The sequence below is a fragment of the Henckelia pumila genome, chromosome 1, assembly GCF_033568475.1.
Source record: "Henckelia pumila isolate YLH828 chromosome 1, ASM3356847v2, whole genome shotgun sequence".
Lineage (NCBI taxonomy): Eukaryota > Viridiplantae > Streptophyta > Magnoliopsida > Lamiales > Gesneriaceae > Henckelia > Henckelia pumila.
The window spans coordinates 71,917,329-71,935,633 of NC_133120.1; the positions used below are offsets into that span (position 1 = coordinate 71,917,329).

The 18,305-nt window shown below is 33.2% G+C and overlaps 1 protein-coding gene across 1 annotated transcript; it reads right to left on the reverse strand.

Moving 5' to 3' along the window:
* Window positions 1-3,083: 3,083 nt before the first annotated feature.
* LOC140874836 (squamosa promoter-binding-like protein 16) lies at window positions 3,084-9,213 on the reverse strand. Its single transcript, XM_073278275.1, has 11 exons — window positions 8,781-9,213; window positions 7,640-8,294; window positions 7,235-7,428; window positions 6,078-6,910; window positions 5,829-5,903; window positions 5,643-5,750; window positions 5,445-5,562; window positions 5,142-5,277; window positions 4,916-5,060; window positions 4,249-4,842; window positions 3,084-4,079 (listed from the first exon to the last, which is right to left on the reverse strand). Exons 2-11 carry the CDS (start codon window positions 8,245-8,247, stop codon window positions 3,654-3,656), a joined length of 3,237 nt encoding a protein of 1,078 aa, XP_073134376.1. The 5' UTR covers window positions 8,248-8,294; window positions 8,781-9,213; the 3' UTR covers window positions 3,084-3,653.
* Between the last annotated feature and the right edge of the window lie 9,092 nt (window positions 9,214-18,305).

The following is an 18,305-nucleotide window of genomic DNA, read 5'->3' on the forward strand; positions in this document are numbered from 1 at the left end:
TGGGGTCATCAGGTGTCGGGATTGGGTACAGTTACGATGCATATAGGAGTCGATGCTTTGTTGTCAAGGATTCACCACATACTTGCGAGTGTGGATATCCTATGCGATCTGAGGAGATATTAGTGTGACGAATCTCTGGCCAGAGTACATGATGTGTTTTAGGTTAATGGGTTATCCTAGTAACACATGCGATGTCACTAATAGATCTCCAAGATGTTATGCATAGTTATCGAATCTCGAACGACTCTCGATATACCAATGGTTGTTGATTCGATCGGGATATATGGTTGAAGGGATCGTACTGTACGCTAACCAAAATCTACTGGTTCTTGCAGGCACTATCAGTAATACCTAGGGAATCATGGGGCGATGTTGCTAGACGCTCTTACCATGATTCGATGGGTAAGTCGGAAATTGTTGTTCCGAGTCACAAGGAGTTGTGAGCCCACGGCTAGCTGTATTCCTGAACCATTGAGGGTTACACAAGTAATGGATTACTAAAACCCCATAGAGATAGTTAAATTTAAAGAGTTAAATTTAATGAAAGAGAAGTTGGACTTCTTAACTAAAAGGAGTGGGATTTCCTAAAATGACATAGGGATGGACATTTTTGGAAATCACTGAATTCGGATTCAGAAAAATTATCTTGACTTTAAAAGATGCAGAAATGGTTTCTGTGCACATTGGTAAAATCAGTTTATCAATCGGAGTCACGATGAATTTTATATTAATTTTTAGAACAACGGGCTTGTCTTGTTGGGCTTAAGTTATGGATTGTGGGCTTTAAGAAGTTAGAGTCCTAATACAATTATAACTTAACCTAGTCTAGAAATTATCTATAAATACATGTAGTGGGTTCGAAAATTACGTGTGATTCAGTCTTCAAATTTTCGAACACTGCATAATTATTTCAAGAGGATTTTCGAAAATTCCTCTGTCCCTTTCGGAGAAAATTCGGCTTGTGATTTTTATGAAAAATTACAATCTGAATTAACAGATCATATCTGTTTATTCTCTACGCAAACTTCTGATTGATTTTTAGTGCAGTCAATCAGAGGGTTTTGTTTTCTATTCGTGGACCTGATTGAAGAAACGTTCGTTCATCAGTTCCGGGGATATACAACAAGAGCAGATTAAATTCTGTTGGTGTCCATAATATCGCTTCGAGATTTTAAGGTAAAATATTTAATTGTGATTATTTATTTTACTTACACAATTTAATCGTAAAAGTTTTGATACCCAGATATGGAATCGTTCCATATTAATAAAATAAATTTTTTAAACTTCCGCTGTACCGGGTATCAATTCTAATTGATCTGAACGCCGTTTTCCAACATCATGTACTAATATCAATATGTTTCATTAAATACCTCTTGAAAAGCGAGCAAATATTTTTTTGAATTTGTTAAAATGTAAAGTTTGTATATAATTTGTTTTTACAATTTTTTTTTTATTTATAAGAAAAAAGATCTATATAATAGAGATGGGGGATCATTAACCAAATGACAAGTTGTAACAACTCTAAGATAGTGTTTGAGAGAGCTTATAGGAAGTACTTATCAACTTTTTCGTAACAAAATTTCACAAAGTTTTAAAATTTTGTGAAGAAAAAGCTGAGAAGTGTTTTCTAAAAGTTCTCCCAAACAATACCTAAGCGTTCTTAAATATTATCAACTATACGAAAAAAAAACTCATTTAAACCTTTATAAGAATAAATGCATAAAATTAAACAACACTGATTTTGATAGTAGTTTCGAAGTTTAATTTTCTGCTGTACTTTTTCTTCAATTGCGAAAAGTTTCACAAAGCGTCACTTTACGGTATTGGAAAAAAACATATATACGTTAGTTTAAAGTCACCAAATAGAATTCGCAAAATTAATTCGATGGGAATAACGACCACCTCAGTTTGTAAGCAATATGTGATCTTCAATTTATATTAACACAACTTCTCTTTTAATGTGTTCTTTTTCCCTTCGAATGGTTGAGAAAGTGTTACAACCTTGAGATAGCTTACACTTTCGCGTGTATATTCATTCTTTTGGGATTTTTTTTTTAAATAATTGATTATTCAATGTTATAAAATTTGTAGTATCCAATGCAAACGGTATTGTACGTAATTCTTCAATAAAACTTTCTGACAGATTTCCAATTATGATTATTATGACTGCCTTTGACTTCGTATAATTCTAGAAATTGTTTCCAGAATTATCTTCTTTGTTTTTCTCGTTCCGCTGAACCTGTAGGCGGATATATTCAGATGATTGCATTTATAGCCCCGAAACAGTGTCTATACTTCAGGTGGTGCCGAGTCGATGGTCTATTAAATGGTGTCATGTGACGCGGATGCCGACTAGGCTGTCATGCCTCATCCGTAGTTGCATCACATCTTCGTGCCACTCTAAGCCATCCTGGTTCTGGTTCTATCTTCATACCGACTAGGCTGTCATGCCTCATCCGTAGTTACATCACATCTTCGTGCCGCTCTAAGCCATCCTGGTTCTGGTTCTATCTTCATACAGAGAAATCAAATGATGACTTGATTTTTATGCGTCGTCTTTGGGTGTGACACATCAGAAACCGAGTATCACGTCCCATCGCCCTTGACATGAGCAAGCCGCACATGAATTCATGTGGGACCCATGTGATCCGATTGAAACTCCTGCTGCAGCATAAAATATCCAACAAGATCCTCACATAGATGTTGCCTGGACTATTATTTCACTTCATATCTAGGTAGCTACTGTCATGACACACAGCTACTCCATTCGAATGAAGTTGGATTTCCATATAAGAGCAAGGTTCATCGATTACTCAGGATGACGCTAACTTACAATACATGCATGGCTCGGGCATTATCAGAGTCATAAATACATGCATGGCTCAGGCATTATCACCGGCATACATAGGGATGTCATTCCATCAACTCCTTTGTGTTTGTCTTTTAGGTTTATGTTGTAACGTAGTCAGTCCTCCCTTGAATAAAACAAACTTTCAGACAATTTCCCACAGATTTTATAATGACCCTATATTATCAAACTCAATAATTGTCTCATTCATCAATAATCCATACTTTCACGTGCGAACACATGTGCTTTTGTTGCAAAATAATAAATTTATTAATCACTCAAACAGGCCAAAAACAACTGATAATGGTTCACCATATTTTCCCAAAATACATACTGCCTCACCAATTAATGAAATGAGGCAAAGGAAAAAATATACTAAGACATACAAGTATATATTTCACTTAAACAACCTAATAACGTAATTTTCAAAGCCTGATACTTCTTTTTACAGAAACAAGTACACTTGGTACTTTCTTAGGTTCAGTTGATATAGAGGGATATACTAGAGTCACTTACCTGCAGGAGAACACATGCTCAAAGTTGTTCATCCCGGAAACTGAATCTTCAGCTTTCGGTGCATTAAGATCATGTATTATCTTAAATAAGTTACTGTTACGAGAATGAGGGTCCAACCATCCCTCTGGGATTCAAGCTACTCTACATCCAGATAGATTAGACTTGCAACTCCGAGTTACAGTTTCCTGGCTGCCGAATCGCCAGAAAGATATTGCTCTCTTCTCCCACAAAGACAGTGGAGCCTATAGTTCGTCACTAAAATTTGCTCGAGCAAAATCTTCTCATAAAACTACATTGCACCATAGTCCAAGTTCTCCCAGGCAAATGGGGCAACAGAACTGAGATACGGAAGAACTCTCAGGAACACACAGACGCAAACGCATACGGCAGCTACAACAAGCAATGAATGGATAAAGGGAGGCTGAAGCAACCCTTGTGACTTTGGAAACCTTTTACCGTATCGAGCAACAAGTGCACATCTAGAACAAGATCTTTCACCCTCATCGAGGTTCGAGCCAATCGTCTTGTCCTTGTTTACCTCCAAATGGAATGGAACAATTTCGTTATCAATTGATACTGACACTTGACCCAGTTTCCTTTTTGCATATTTCTGTGCAACAAGGGAATTATAAGAGTTATTATTCCTCATTAAGGCATATGCATAAGGAGAAAGTCCATTTGAGTCAAGAAGCGAATTCCAGCAGTCCAATCCAATCTGCACAAAAAAACCATGGACAAAAAGGTCAGTACATTTCATCAAAATGCTAAAAGAAGTGACTGGATCAATGAAAGGAGGAGGAGAAACAATAAAATGGTGAAAAATCAGAAGGCATTTTTTATAACCACGTGAATTGTATATAAGTTGAATAAAAAAACTGAAATACCTCCTTCGGATCACTTGTCAGAGCATCAACAATGTCATCAGCTGATGATGTGCAAGCAGCCAAATGTAAAGGCGTGACACCACCAGGTCCAGCCATATTGGGTACAAAAATAAACATTTCGGAACTATTGGTGGAATCAAAAACAGAGTAATTAATTAGAAGATCAACCATGCGGCGGCACCTCCTTTTGACAGCCTTGTTCAAGAGGTGAGATTCTGCTAGCATCTCCAGGGATTCCCTCACTAAATTCTCTCTAACCAGGTTAAATTCTACCAGAATCCCCAGGAGGGTTTCAACCAAAGCACAAAAATCGCACTCAACAGAGAATATAAGAAGGAATTGCATCCGAGAAAGCTTATACTCTGGGCTCATCAGCAAAGTAGAGTTGTGCTTTCTTTGGAAGAGCCAACCAAGTTCATTCAAGAAATGCAGGGCTTCTTCCCTGGACAGGGGCCTATCTCTATTTCGAATGTGATTGACATCATGCACTTCAGCACTTCCAACAATGTCCGGTTCAAGAAGTCTCAATTCTTGGCAAATGTTGTCATCTGCTATAATCACAGGAAAACTAGTACCTCTGATATTATTCTCAACCTGTAATAAAAAAAACAATCATGATACGACACTCAGACAATTATTTCAAAATTGATAATATTCTCTTTTGTACCTCAATGAAACAGCGGCTAAGTGTATTCGGTGTTGCTAGATTAACTTTTAAGCTACCCAGAATAAGTTGATCAGTTGCTGAGTCTTGATGTGATAATGCTGGAACCAAACTTGCATTGAATCCAGCTGGATGTGAGCAGTATATCCTACACCATAATTAGAAAAGTTTTTTATGAAAAGATACCAAAGGCATGAAATAAATCATCCAACTTAACAAAATCACATACTTTGTGCCTGGAGCGGTCAACCTTTTTCCTCTCAATAAGAGAGAGGTCTCTTGTCCTCCAACAACTGCCACAGGTGAGACCCAGATTAATTCTGGTGTACTCCAGCCTCTCCAAGATTTGCAGAGACGTATATTTCCTGAATTTTATTTGCATAAAAGAAACATGAGTACTTGAAACATGTAGCTAGGCACGTGATTGCGAACTAAACTCCCGAAAAAAAAAACCTAAACTAAACAAAATGACAATGAAAAGAGAACAAGTCCTTCATTAACTGGCTCACAATACCCAAAAAAAAACATTTACCATCTTTATGAGATGCCATCTGTCTCTCTGTATGAATCAAAAATCTCCCATTTCCCCAAAAGTCAACATCAACACCTCTGACCAGAGATTTCACATACTGAAGAAGGTCTTTTTCAAACTGCAAACAGGCCAGGGTCAATAAAGCTGGCGAATCGAAGGAAAATATCGAAAAATGAGTTTTCATGGAAACACGCTCACTTGTTCCCAAGCAAAAGATGGCATGGATAAATAGATTGAGAGAACAATGCAACCAGGCCTGATGTAGCTTTCCATTTCTGATGGGGTGGTGGATAGCCAATTGAAGATCTGAAGATAGAAGCAATGCAGACCATGATAGCCAAATATGAATTAGGGAATAATCAATCTTAAGTGTTAAAGTCTAACCTGAGCTCGTAATGACCCAGGCAAATGACTCGGATCCTTGTCAAACAATTTGAAAACTATTCGACCAGTTCGATCCTGGTTAAAAAAATACAAACAAGTCATGTTCTCTCTGATCTTACCGTAAAACTAAGAACAAGCATGAATACATGAAAACAACAACAATATGACTAAGGTTGTTGGTAAAAGGAGACAGAACATATATCCAGAAATACCTGAACATTTTGTTAAAAAGAAAAAGAGCAGAAATACCTGGACATCAGATAACAATCTGGATGGCGAATGATCAGATCCAGAAGAAGATGAATACCCTGCATTGTACGGAGAACTTGGAATTGAACCATTTTCATTAGTCCTGACTGAGCGTCCAAACAGCTGAAGTGATGTATTGCAATCATTGCTCATGGATGCTTTCATATTTCCTCTAATACTTGGCAAACTGTCATGCTTCATTGCTTCTTTTAAAGTATGCACTGGAAACAAATCATGTACAATAGGTGGTGATGACATCGGTGACCTTCCTTCTGAAGGATTACTACTGGCAGAAGAAAAGCAGTTTTTCCCACCAGATTGTAGTTTCCTTCCACTATCATCTTCTGGTGAGGAGCTAAATAGCTGTAACGGCAAACTAGGAGTCTCTTCAACATGGCAATCCATGTCTTCCAAGGGGTAATGGTAACTAGTGCCACTCCTTTCTCCCACGGTGGGAACTTCCACAATAGGCCCTCTCTGTAAATTGACACGTGCAGCTTGGTCAACACATGGTGACTTACTTTTCTCAGAACCACTTTCCTCGGTGCTAGGCTGAGATTGAATTTCAAATGCATCAGATGACGGAGCTCCAGAAGTTGCGGAAAGAACAGCGAGCAAATCCAAGGTCGAAGGTGAAGAAGCGTTTTCCATCACTTGATTCTGATTTTCAGAGGATGAACGGTTATGAACACTTGTGTTGCTACTTTTCGCAACAGGCAACTTCATTGCTACGTCTGCTGGTAAGGGAAGTGAATTTATTTTATTAAGAATCTGCATGAGCTGATCCTTGTTGGGTACTGGTGAGAATTTCCCAATCTTGTCCTCAATGTTCCCTAATATTACACGAGACAGAATTCAGAAAAAGGTCAATTGTACACACGAGAGAAGTTAAAAGATCAGATTTCTAGTCCTACTTCTCAGCAAATAATAGAATTCCGCAAAACTCTTTCTACTTTGAGCTCGTCGTGATTTCAAAAAGAACTTTTAACTTTTCTCTAGCTCTAACTGCATCATTTGTAAGATGTTAAAGCAAAAGTTATTTATCATATCACACTAGCAAGAATTTAGAAGTTTTGATATTATAATTATTTGAGGCCATTTATTTATTTCCTATATAATTGCTTAAGCCCAAGTATTCTTATGAAAGACCTCTTTACCTTGTGCACGAGCTAGAACTGCCAATAAACTGACAATATCAAGATCACAATTCACATTGTTGTTACGGTTGTCAGGAACTAACAGCCGTTGAGTGGTGTCATCTGGCTGAGTTTTCCTCCTCCTCCTGTTGTGCCCAGCAAGTCTGCGCCTACAGCTTCTCTTTCCCTCGTCAAATTCTGAAAGGGGGTGGAACCTGATAAAAAGGAATGAAGCCATTAACCTGTTGGCTCAATATGCCCATTACAAAATAAAAAAGCAAAACTGCCAGAGAATGAGATGAAAGTGCAGCCTTGCTTCAAAAGTCCTTGTTAAACGCTTTACAATTGATGTAAAATAGTAAAAACTCAACAGCTCAATTGAAGAATGCTACAAAATTGGCTCAACTGAGAGGTCGAATTACCAACCTGCTGCATTGCTGGCAAAACCTTTGCATCTGTTTCCCCACCAAAGCCTTACTGGCTTTGCTATGAACCTCACATACCTTGTGCCGTCGGTGATAGTCCTTGGCAGTAGACAGGTCTTCCTTACAATTATCAACTTGACACCTAGGATAATTAGCACCACCCGGTGATCCGGCTCTTACTCTCTTATTGGGTCTTGGCACAGCTTGTGGCTCCACTACATTCGTAGCACCGCTGCTGCCACTGGGCCCAACTCCGTCTCCAGCTCCAAGCTTCAACATCAGATTTTCATCCCTTTCTCCAGTAGAGTCAGGGTTTTTAGAATTTTGAGCACTATTTTGTACATCCATACTCCTTGGCAAGTCTTGTTGAATACGAGGGTCACTTCCCACCAAAATCCCATCAGATTGTAACTGTTTGGCGACGAACCTAGTACTGTCCCAATCCCAGGACATAGGATTCCAATTATCAGAAGGATTCTGATGAACAAAATTAACAGGGTTAAAAGGTGGACCACGTTTCTTGGCCATTGGATGCACGTTGTAAAATATTCCAGCATGTGGTTGAGGGATGCCTATTGGAGAGGCTACTTGGGTGCCCGCGTCTTCCATCTTTTCAAGACGAGAACTTAAACTCTAGAACCAAAAAAAAAAAATACCTGCACCGACGAAAGATATCGAAACTTCAAACTAGAAGCGGTCTTAGATCCCAAAGTGTGGAAAAAGGAAAATCACAAAACCAAAAAAGGTTTCCAAGCCGAAACATCATACTTGTAAAAGAACTCCTGAATATAAAAAGTATACGCTAGCTAAATAATCACAAAGACACGCACAGGCAGAGCAAAAACACAAGAAGGCAGCTTCCTCTCCCAGCGATCCCCAATAACCAATAAAAATTAAAATTGAAATAAGGAAATTATGAGTCAGAGCCAAATCAAAAACGCGTGCGTGTTTGCACAAAGACCAAATCTAAAGACTAACAAACACATCAATTCTTCATAGCTTTGCCTAATTCTCGCGACCGAAGATAAAGCATACCTTCCAACTATGACTATTACTGAATCATCAGGGTCAATTAACAGCCGTACACGATTTCAACAGTATAATTCAGACAAAAATAAGAAAAGAAGAAAAAAAGTAGGTACCTTCATGAGTCAAAAGATTCCATTTCCAAAACAGGGTTCGAGTTCGACGCGTCTCATCTGCACGAACAACGTAAAAATCAAACCGTCCGACTGATTCCCAAGATTCGAACTCCCCCTACGACACTGTTCCGAGTTCTTGCTCGATTTTCCGACCGATTGAACGCGCAAAACAAGAAAGAAAATTATGGGGATAAATCGAGTAAATCCAGAAAACACAGGGCTAGGGTTAGAAGAATTACAAGAAAGAGAGATCTACGGCGACGGAATACAACGCAAGAATGGGGAAAAAGGAAAGTGAAAGAAGCAATAAAATCAACTTTTAAAAATACTCCGCTGCTGCCTCTCTCTCTCTGTATAATTATTAAATTAAATTAAATAAAGTGCGTATAAATGTACGTGCTGTATGTATATTCACAACTATCTTTTACTTTTCTGTGTCCTTTCCCTCAACAAACTTTTTCCATGTTTTCCACTCCCATTTCCATTCTCACTCCTTCATTTATTTATCCATGACTTTATCCAAATTATCAGTGGTGAGCCTCGGCCCCATCCTGGTTTTTTTTTCTCCTTTCCTTTTTTTTCTTTTTTCCCGAGCGCAAGACTCGTGTGAGACGATTTCATGCGTTTATATCTACAATAAAAAAGTAATATTTTTGGTATTTAAATAATATCTTTCATGAATCGGTACAATTAAATAAGAAATATATCTCTCACAAAATTGACATGTGATATCAATTCATAAGATATTTTTTTATTTTTAAACCATAAATCGGATTCGGAATCATCTAACATGAATCTTAGCAAAATTGGAAGTGAAAATTTATACTTCGCTCTCGATGTATAAAAGTAAATCAAGTAACTGAACTTGTGCAATGCCTAGAAAACCTAATTTATACCAGTATTCGCAACACATATATTGTGTGAGCACTAAATAGCTTTTTTTTGTCCTCGTGAAATAGTATTATAATTCGCATTTTTTGCCAATTATTTCATTTTGTTAATTAAGTTATTATCATAATTTTTTATGGAAATAATAAATACCATGTTGAAAATTTTGTCAATCTTGATTGAAAGTCAAGCTATATATTTGTATCTATATAAATATAAATATAATATAATATAATATAATATATGACTATATGAGTAGGGGTGGGTTTTCGGTATACCGTATACAAAATATTAACATGAAAAAAATTCATACCGGTACCGATATCGAAATTCTGAAATGTTGGTATGGAAAAAATCTATATTGATACCATATAGATACCAAAAAAATTCAATATAAAAAAAAATGTCTATATTTCAAAAAAAATTCGGTACGGTATGCCGAAAAGTCGGTATTTTAGCTCGGTATCTCAGCCCTATATATGAGTTTTGATATGATGTCCGCCTATCGTGTCAACTTCCGTGCCAACCATTGATGTGACACTCAATTATTTGACCGTTCAAACAATTCATCACATCCAATAGATGAGTGTCACATCATTGGTGGACACAAAGGTGGACATGGTGGATGGGCAGCATATCAAAATTCATGTATAGAGTTTTGATGTGTTGCCTGCCTACCGTGCCAACTTTCGTGTCAACTATTGAGGTGACACTCAACTATTGGACCTACAATTCGACTTATGATAATTTGGCATATATATTGAAAATTATGTTGCAGTTCAAACATAATATTTCGATCATTATTTCAACAATCAACGTCTCAGTAATAACACCAATTCGACTTATGATAATTTGACATATAAATTGTTGAGTTTAGATACGATGGTTCTGTTTGTATATGTACTTATAAAATATTTTTATAAAATTATTTTTAAAAAAATTTTTATAAAATGTTTTAATAGTTGTTTTAAGAATAAATATGTATTTGGACAATTATTCTATAAAAATATTTTAACATTTCAAAAGTAATGTTGTTCATCTTTATCTTCCATAGTTCTATTCTAAAAACATCTAAAATCATCTCTCAAGTTTTTTTAAAAAACTATACTTGGAAAACATTTTTTAAAAATTATTTTTCAAAAACATTTTACAAAAATTATATCAAAAAACATACTTTAAGTTTTTTCAATCATAAAACACTAAAAACATTTTTAAAGTACATGAGCAAACGAAACCAATATAATTATAAGATCTTTCTAAATCAATCATTATAAATGGTTGATTCGAAATTGAGAACACAATTGAAAACTAACCCGAAACTTGATTTGCCAAAGGGAGATGGATCGCACTTGAAGTGGGATAAAAAGGAAGAGTAAAAAAATATAGCTAGGTTCAATGAATATAAATAGATTCCTAGCTATAATAATGTCATATGATATTATTATTTTGCATATGCATCGTGTTATTGTACTATGTTTTCGTGTGTAATTGAACTCCCACTATATGTGACACATTATTGCATTTGCAACTTTTATGATCCTTTCGAAGTCAAAGAATACTAGTGAATTTTTTTTTTTTTTAGGAAAAATGATGGCATTAATTCAAAATATATGTCGATACAACTTCTTTTAACCAAGAAGGAAAAGTACTAGCATCACTCCAATCTATGGATTGAGAATAAAAGCAAGCAAATTTAGCCAAAGCATGAGCTACAGAGTTAGCTTGTCTTTTAACATGAGAAACACCAATGAATCTATCATCCAATAATAAATTTTTAACTTGATCGATCACCACCCCATCCGGCCCAAGGTAATCTGCAGATGAATAGATTGATTGCACCACATTAATTGAATCAGAGAATACCTCAACCTTTGAAAGATTGAACCTTTTGCTGAATAATAAACCATGCATTAAAGCTCGAATCTCATCCCCAAAAACAGACCCAGGATTTCTGATTTTTTGTGCAAAGTGAGTTGTTAACAGACATATATAACTACATTGTTGTATGGGATAGTGTAGACCTGTAGATTAATATTTAATTTTAATTAACAACAAAACTCGTGAATTTACTGGTAAAAATCACTCATCCTAAATTTGAATTGAGGTATTCGAAATCAACAATTTTAAGTAATTTGATTGCTTGGATGAATCTCAACTACAGCGTCTACTAGTTTAGTTAACACTAGCGATGGAAGCACACACAATTGTATGTGCATATAATATATAATATTTTATGAGTTTTTATGATAATTGAAAATTAATTATTGGAAAGATAATATAAATTTAATATGCTAATATAATCATTTGATATTTGAGATATATATATGTGAAATTAATTATAATACAAATATGATACAATTTTTTTTTGTGACGTGGAAACCCGTAGCCGCTACCTTTCGGTGCGCTTTGGGTAAACCCCCGGACTAACGCAATAGCCTGCAAACTACGCTAATCAGGTAAATCACACTGGGCAAACCCTGTGTGACAGGCTAGTCCAAGAAAGTGTTGGTAGAGAGAATCGAACTCCTGACCTCTGGCCAAGAGTTCACCTACTCCACCAACTTGGACACCCCCTTGGAGGAAAACATGATACAATTTGATTGAAGAAAAGGTGGAAAAGGAGTGAGAAAAAAATGTTGAGAAAAAGGTGGACAAAGAAGGGTAAAATTGGAAGATGGCATGACACACAAAAAATTAGTTACTATAAGGTACTCAACTTTTATATAATAGTAGTACTTAAAAAAAAAACTTTTATATAATAGTATATGTAAAGGAAAAAACGCATTTTCGCCTTGTATGTTTGTCACTTTACGATTTTGGGTCTTTTATGGTATCAAATTTCAATTTTAATCCCGTGATTTAAAAAAAAAATTAGTTGAGACAATATATACATCAGCGTCACATCAACACTATATTGGTCTATATCAGTGTCAAGTCATAAAAAAGGACTAAATTGAAAAATAACAAAAGAATGATTAAAATTTGATGATATAGAGTACCAAAATCGCAAAAAAATAATCATATACGACCAAAAAAATAATTTTCCCTAAAATAAATGTAAGGTTGTAGTTTGATTGATGGATTTTTCTTGAGTTACATGAATGAACAATTTTTTTAAGTTTAATAATTGTAATCGTGGTGAATTTCAAATCGTATGTGTGTTATTTAAGACTTGTTCATCAAATCACTCACAAATCAAGTTCATTTATCCAAATCAGGTTCATCAATCAAAGAGCAATCCAAAGGTAATAAAAAATTAAAGACGAAGCTCTCATGTGTCATTTTAAATCAATTCTTTAAATACTTTCCAAAATCATGTACCCGGATCACCTACTAAACAGAGACTTAATCATGCAATTATCTTAAACAGAAAATATAATCAGAGCAAACCGCGAATACTTAATACAAAATAATTGGAAGAATACAACCAAAACAAATAACAAAAAACACAAAATAATTATTAATATAACATAATCGAAATAAATTAATGGAGCATCGGGACTCGATAATGCTTCCATTATTGTTCGAGGTTCATTTTCTAACACATAAGTCAGAAATTCAGGACCAAAAGTCTTTCCCTTTCTGGAACTTTTACTTCGTCTCAATCATTTATCATTTTCATGATTTCTTACAGTTTCCTCTTTTGTTGCTACGATTCTCTTCAGTAGAAGTTTCTTTGTTATATTCAAGAAGAGGTAGTCCAGCATCATCTCTATTTCCTATAGGATGAGTTTCACTGACATTTTCATCCACGTATTTGTCAACATTATGTCTCATTATTGTTCCTGATGAATGTTGTGGCATGTTTGGGGACATGATTCATTTTTCTCTTCTTTGTAAGAAAATTTTTCCTCAAAGAACACAACATTTCATGACTCAATAGTAGTCCCTTTGTGAACATCAGGAATTAGGGATGGCAACGAAACGGGACGGGACGGGATGGGTTCGGGATGGGTTTTGTCAAACCCGGGACCCGTCCTGCCAAGAATATTTTAGACCCGGACCCGTCCCACCTCAAAACCCGGTGGGTCCAACTCGGGTTTAGACCCGCGAACCCGTTAACATTTATTAAAAAAATTATTATTTATAATTTATAATATTATAAATATATATATACATATTTATTTATTTATATGAAATTTAAGATATTGTTGTCAAGAACATTAATATTCAGATCATTAAATTGAGACATGAGTTTATAAAACTCATCATTATTTTTTTATTACTAATATGCATGTGATAAATACATTCTTGACCTTGAATACAAGCATCACAATCCTCGGTTTTTTATTCTGAAATAATCGTAGCATTTTCTAAGGAATTGAGATCCTCAAAACTATAAGATTCATGTTCTGAATCAGATTCAGAAGTTAAAAATATTTTAAATAATTCTTCTTTAATTTTATCATCAATATCAAGATTTTTAATCTTTTTTTTGGTCCAACACTTATTAGCATAATGACCTTCTTATTCATAATATACACAGAATAATTTTATTGGGCATGAATTTAAAACTAACTTGAGATTTAGAGCGTAAATTAAAAAAATCTAACTTAAAATGAAATAAATCAAAGATGAAGAATATCGCTAATCAATAAAGAGAAACAAAATAAAAAAAACAAAAGCTCATATCCAGAATCAAATTTAAAATCAAGAATTGAATGAAAAAACCAAAAGTAGAAATATAAACTAAAAATTTCCAGATTTGACATATTTTCTTCCACTAGGATGTTTGAAGTTTCATTCTTGCTCATGGTTATAAAACCAAGTTGAAGATTAATATTTGTACAGAGCAGTAATAAATGGATTAACAAGAGAGAAAGAGGAGAAAATTTTTTAAAGAAGAGTTGGGAGAGACGAGAGTGGAGGCGGCACAAGTAGGAATCAATTGTGTATATACCGTGTGCTCATTAATAAATATAACTCTAGCTAAATACAACTATAAAAGGCGATGCAGAAAGGTGCGATTTTGACCAAATATTATAACCACACCGTGGGGGCGGGGCGGTTCCCTTTTTTTTAACCGTGGTTATTTTAAAAAATGAGATACAGCTATGCGTGGTGGGGCGGAGCGGTCGGTTTGGGCGGTTTTTGAAAAAATTTGATCAGCCCTAATAAATAGTTATACAGCAACCTTTAAGTTGGCCAGTGAATCCTGCTACAAGCATTTTAGAAATATTCTTATCAGTATTACCATTATTCTTGCAGATAGTTCTATACATAAGCATTCTATAGGCAAGGTTATAAATATGTTTATCAGCAAAACTATCTACATTCCACTCATAAATACTTTTTCCATTATAACTATTGAAAATAATATATTTTTGTTCTTCATTAAGAACATCAATGGGAGTAGGTCTACAATAATAGTATTTACTATGAGTAGGTCTATCAGCCCATTTAACTTTATTTATTTCATCAAAAGATTTATCCTCTATATCTCCATCTAAAGTAGAGACGTTAAATTTTTTTAATTTATTTTCTATAAATTCTTCTAAGTTCAAATTGCTCAAAAATCCCCAATGCAAACATGTTTTGCTCTGCACTCCCTAGCCATTTTTTTGTACCACATTTTTTGTTAATTTGTACCACATCTTGTATGGTTTTGTATCAAATCTTGTATTTTTTTGTACCGCATTTTATGACTAGGGACCCCAAAGCAAAACATGTTTGCATTTGGGGATTTTTGAGCAAATTGCCCTTCTTCTAACTCGGACATAGAATATTTTTATTTAAAATCTCTTATTTCAGGTGGAGGCTAAATAGAAGAAGAAGCTATGGAGATGATATCGGTTTCTTCTTTTGATTTTATATGAACATCTGGTTTTATCTGATTTATGGCGGACACAATAGCTTCAATTCTATTATGTAAAAAAGTAATTTCCTATCCCAAAATAGTTAAATATAAATTTGTGTAATTCTGATTTTAAAAAATTTGATTAATATATCTAGCAGTAACCTGTAACATGTTATTATCAAACAGTTTTGAAAAAGTAGTAAAATTTAAAATTTTATTATTTTTTCAATTTGAAAAGGTTGTTGAGAGGGATATAAAGATTTTTGAATTGAACCTGAAAAAGTTTTATAGGCTCTTTCAATAACATTGATATAATTAATAACAAAAGTTTTAATAAACCAGGAAACAAAATGAATCAATTTGTTATGCTTTTCACAGAATTTATAAAACTCACTTTTGATATAATCAAACTCTATTTCACAAAATCTCTGAAAATACCAATTTCTAAAAAGATTCAATTTAGGAGTATAAAATTCATTATTAATCTTTTGTCTAGCAAAAGATCCTTTAGAAAAATCAATTTTTTGTGTACTATCCATAAAATCATATGAAATTTATTTCTGATATCATATCAGATTCTTTAATGTTTTGAACATTATGATTTCCATGAACAACATTGTTTTTTTTTTTTTATGATTAATTCATCAACAATTTCTTCTCTGGAAGACTGGGACCTAGTGTCTTTTTTAATTTGAGAAGTGGAGCTCTAGAAGATTGAGGTATATCAACCACATAATTTGGAGGTGCGATATGAGAATACATAGATCTAGTCTTAGAAAGAGATCTCGAAGAAGATGACAATAATCTTCTTTGTCCATCATGAAACTGGATTTCTATAGATCATTCATTATTTTGAATTTTATTGTGTGAGTTATTATTTACAATAGGATTACGAGGAACAACTTGTTCAATAATCCAATTTTTAGGAAATATAATTTCTTCCAATTTTATAGATCTACGGGTAGTAATTTGAGATCTACTAAAATTTGTTTATATAAGAATTGTTTCATTTAAATTTTTATCTACTGTTTTACACATAGGATTTAGAGTAAATAAACGTTTAAAGTAAATTCTATAACAGATACATATAACTTTTGTTCCAGGAGTATAATTATAACCATGAGTTTTAACATTTAATGTTAAAGTATCAAGAATATTTATATCATATTATGATAAAGAAAGATTAGGATAAACATTAAAATAAACTGGTACATGTGTCAAACTAGAATGAATTATTCCCATAAGGGATTGTTTCCAATTTAAATTTCTACCATCTCTTAAAGTTTCTAGAAATCTTTCTGGTAGACCTTCTAAAGTTAATGGTTTAAAAGCAATTTATACTAAACTAGTCTAATCTAATATTCTATTAAAAAAGAGGAGTTGAATTGTGTAATGTCCATTTTGCCCTTATATCCATATTGTATTAATTGTGTTAAGTTTGTATAATCCTCTTATCTTTTTCATTTATTGTGTTAAATAAATAAATTAAATATGTGTTGTAATTGTGTCCATTTCCCTTATATTCATATTGTAATTGTGTTAAATTTGTGTTGTCCTCTTATAATTGTGTTCTTATATTTAATGTCCATTTTCTATGTATACATTTATAATTGTGTTAAATTTGTGTTGTCCTCTTATCTTTTTCATTTATTGTGTTAAATAAATAACTTAAATCGGTGTTTTATTTATCTTTTTGTGTGTTAACTAATTAATTGTATCCACATTGTTATTTGTATGTCTTTAAATTATTGTGTCAAATTTGTGTTTGAGATCATAATTTTAGATAATGCATTCAAAATTAACTATGATAAAAATAATTAACACGTAGTAAAACATGAAATTCATATGTGTGTTTATGAAAAAAAATTGCTTAATATGATTAGATAAATAAAATATAATGGCTAATGATTGAGTTAAAGATCATAAATAAATTGAGTTAAAATAGACCAAACTGATAGTATTCTTTTTTTAAAAAAAATATATAATTAGTAAATTAGCAATATCTTATTTATATATTTAGTAATTAATAAATATAAATATCGCATGACATACTAAATATATATAAATTTAATTAAAAATTATAAATCTAATCCAATCTTATCTAATCTAATCTAATCTAATATTCTATTAAAAAGGAGGAGTTGATTTATGTAATGTCCATTTTGTCCTTATATCCATATTGTATTAATTGTGTTAAGTTTGTATAGTCCTCTTACCTTCTTCATTTATTGTGTTAATTAAATAAATTAATTAAATATGTGTTGTAATTGTGTCCATTTCCCTTATATATGTAATTGTGTTAAATTTGTGTTATCCTCTTATAATTGTGTCATTATATTTAATGTCCATTTTCTGTGTATACATTTGTAATTGTGTTAAATGTGTTGTCCTCTTATCTTTTTCATTTATTGTGTTAAATAAATAACTTAAATCGATGTTTTATTTATATTTTTGTGTGTTAACTAATTAATTATATCCACGTTGCGATTTGTATGTCTTTAAATTATTGTGTTAAATTTGTGTTTGAGATCTTAATTTTAGATAATGCATTCAAAATTAATCATGATAAAAATAATTAACACGCAGTGAAACATGAAATTTATATGTGTCTATGAAAAAAATTGCTTAATCTAATATTCTATTAAAAAAAAGGAGTTGAATTATGTAATGTACATTTTGTCCTTATATCCATATTGTATTAATTGTGTTAAGTTTGTATAGTCCTCTTATCTTCTTCATTTATTGTGTTAATTAAATAAATTAATTAAATATGTGTTGTAATTGTGTCCATTTCCCTTATATATGTAATTGTGTTAAATTTGTGTTATCCTCTTATAATT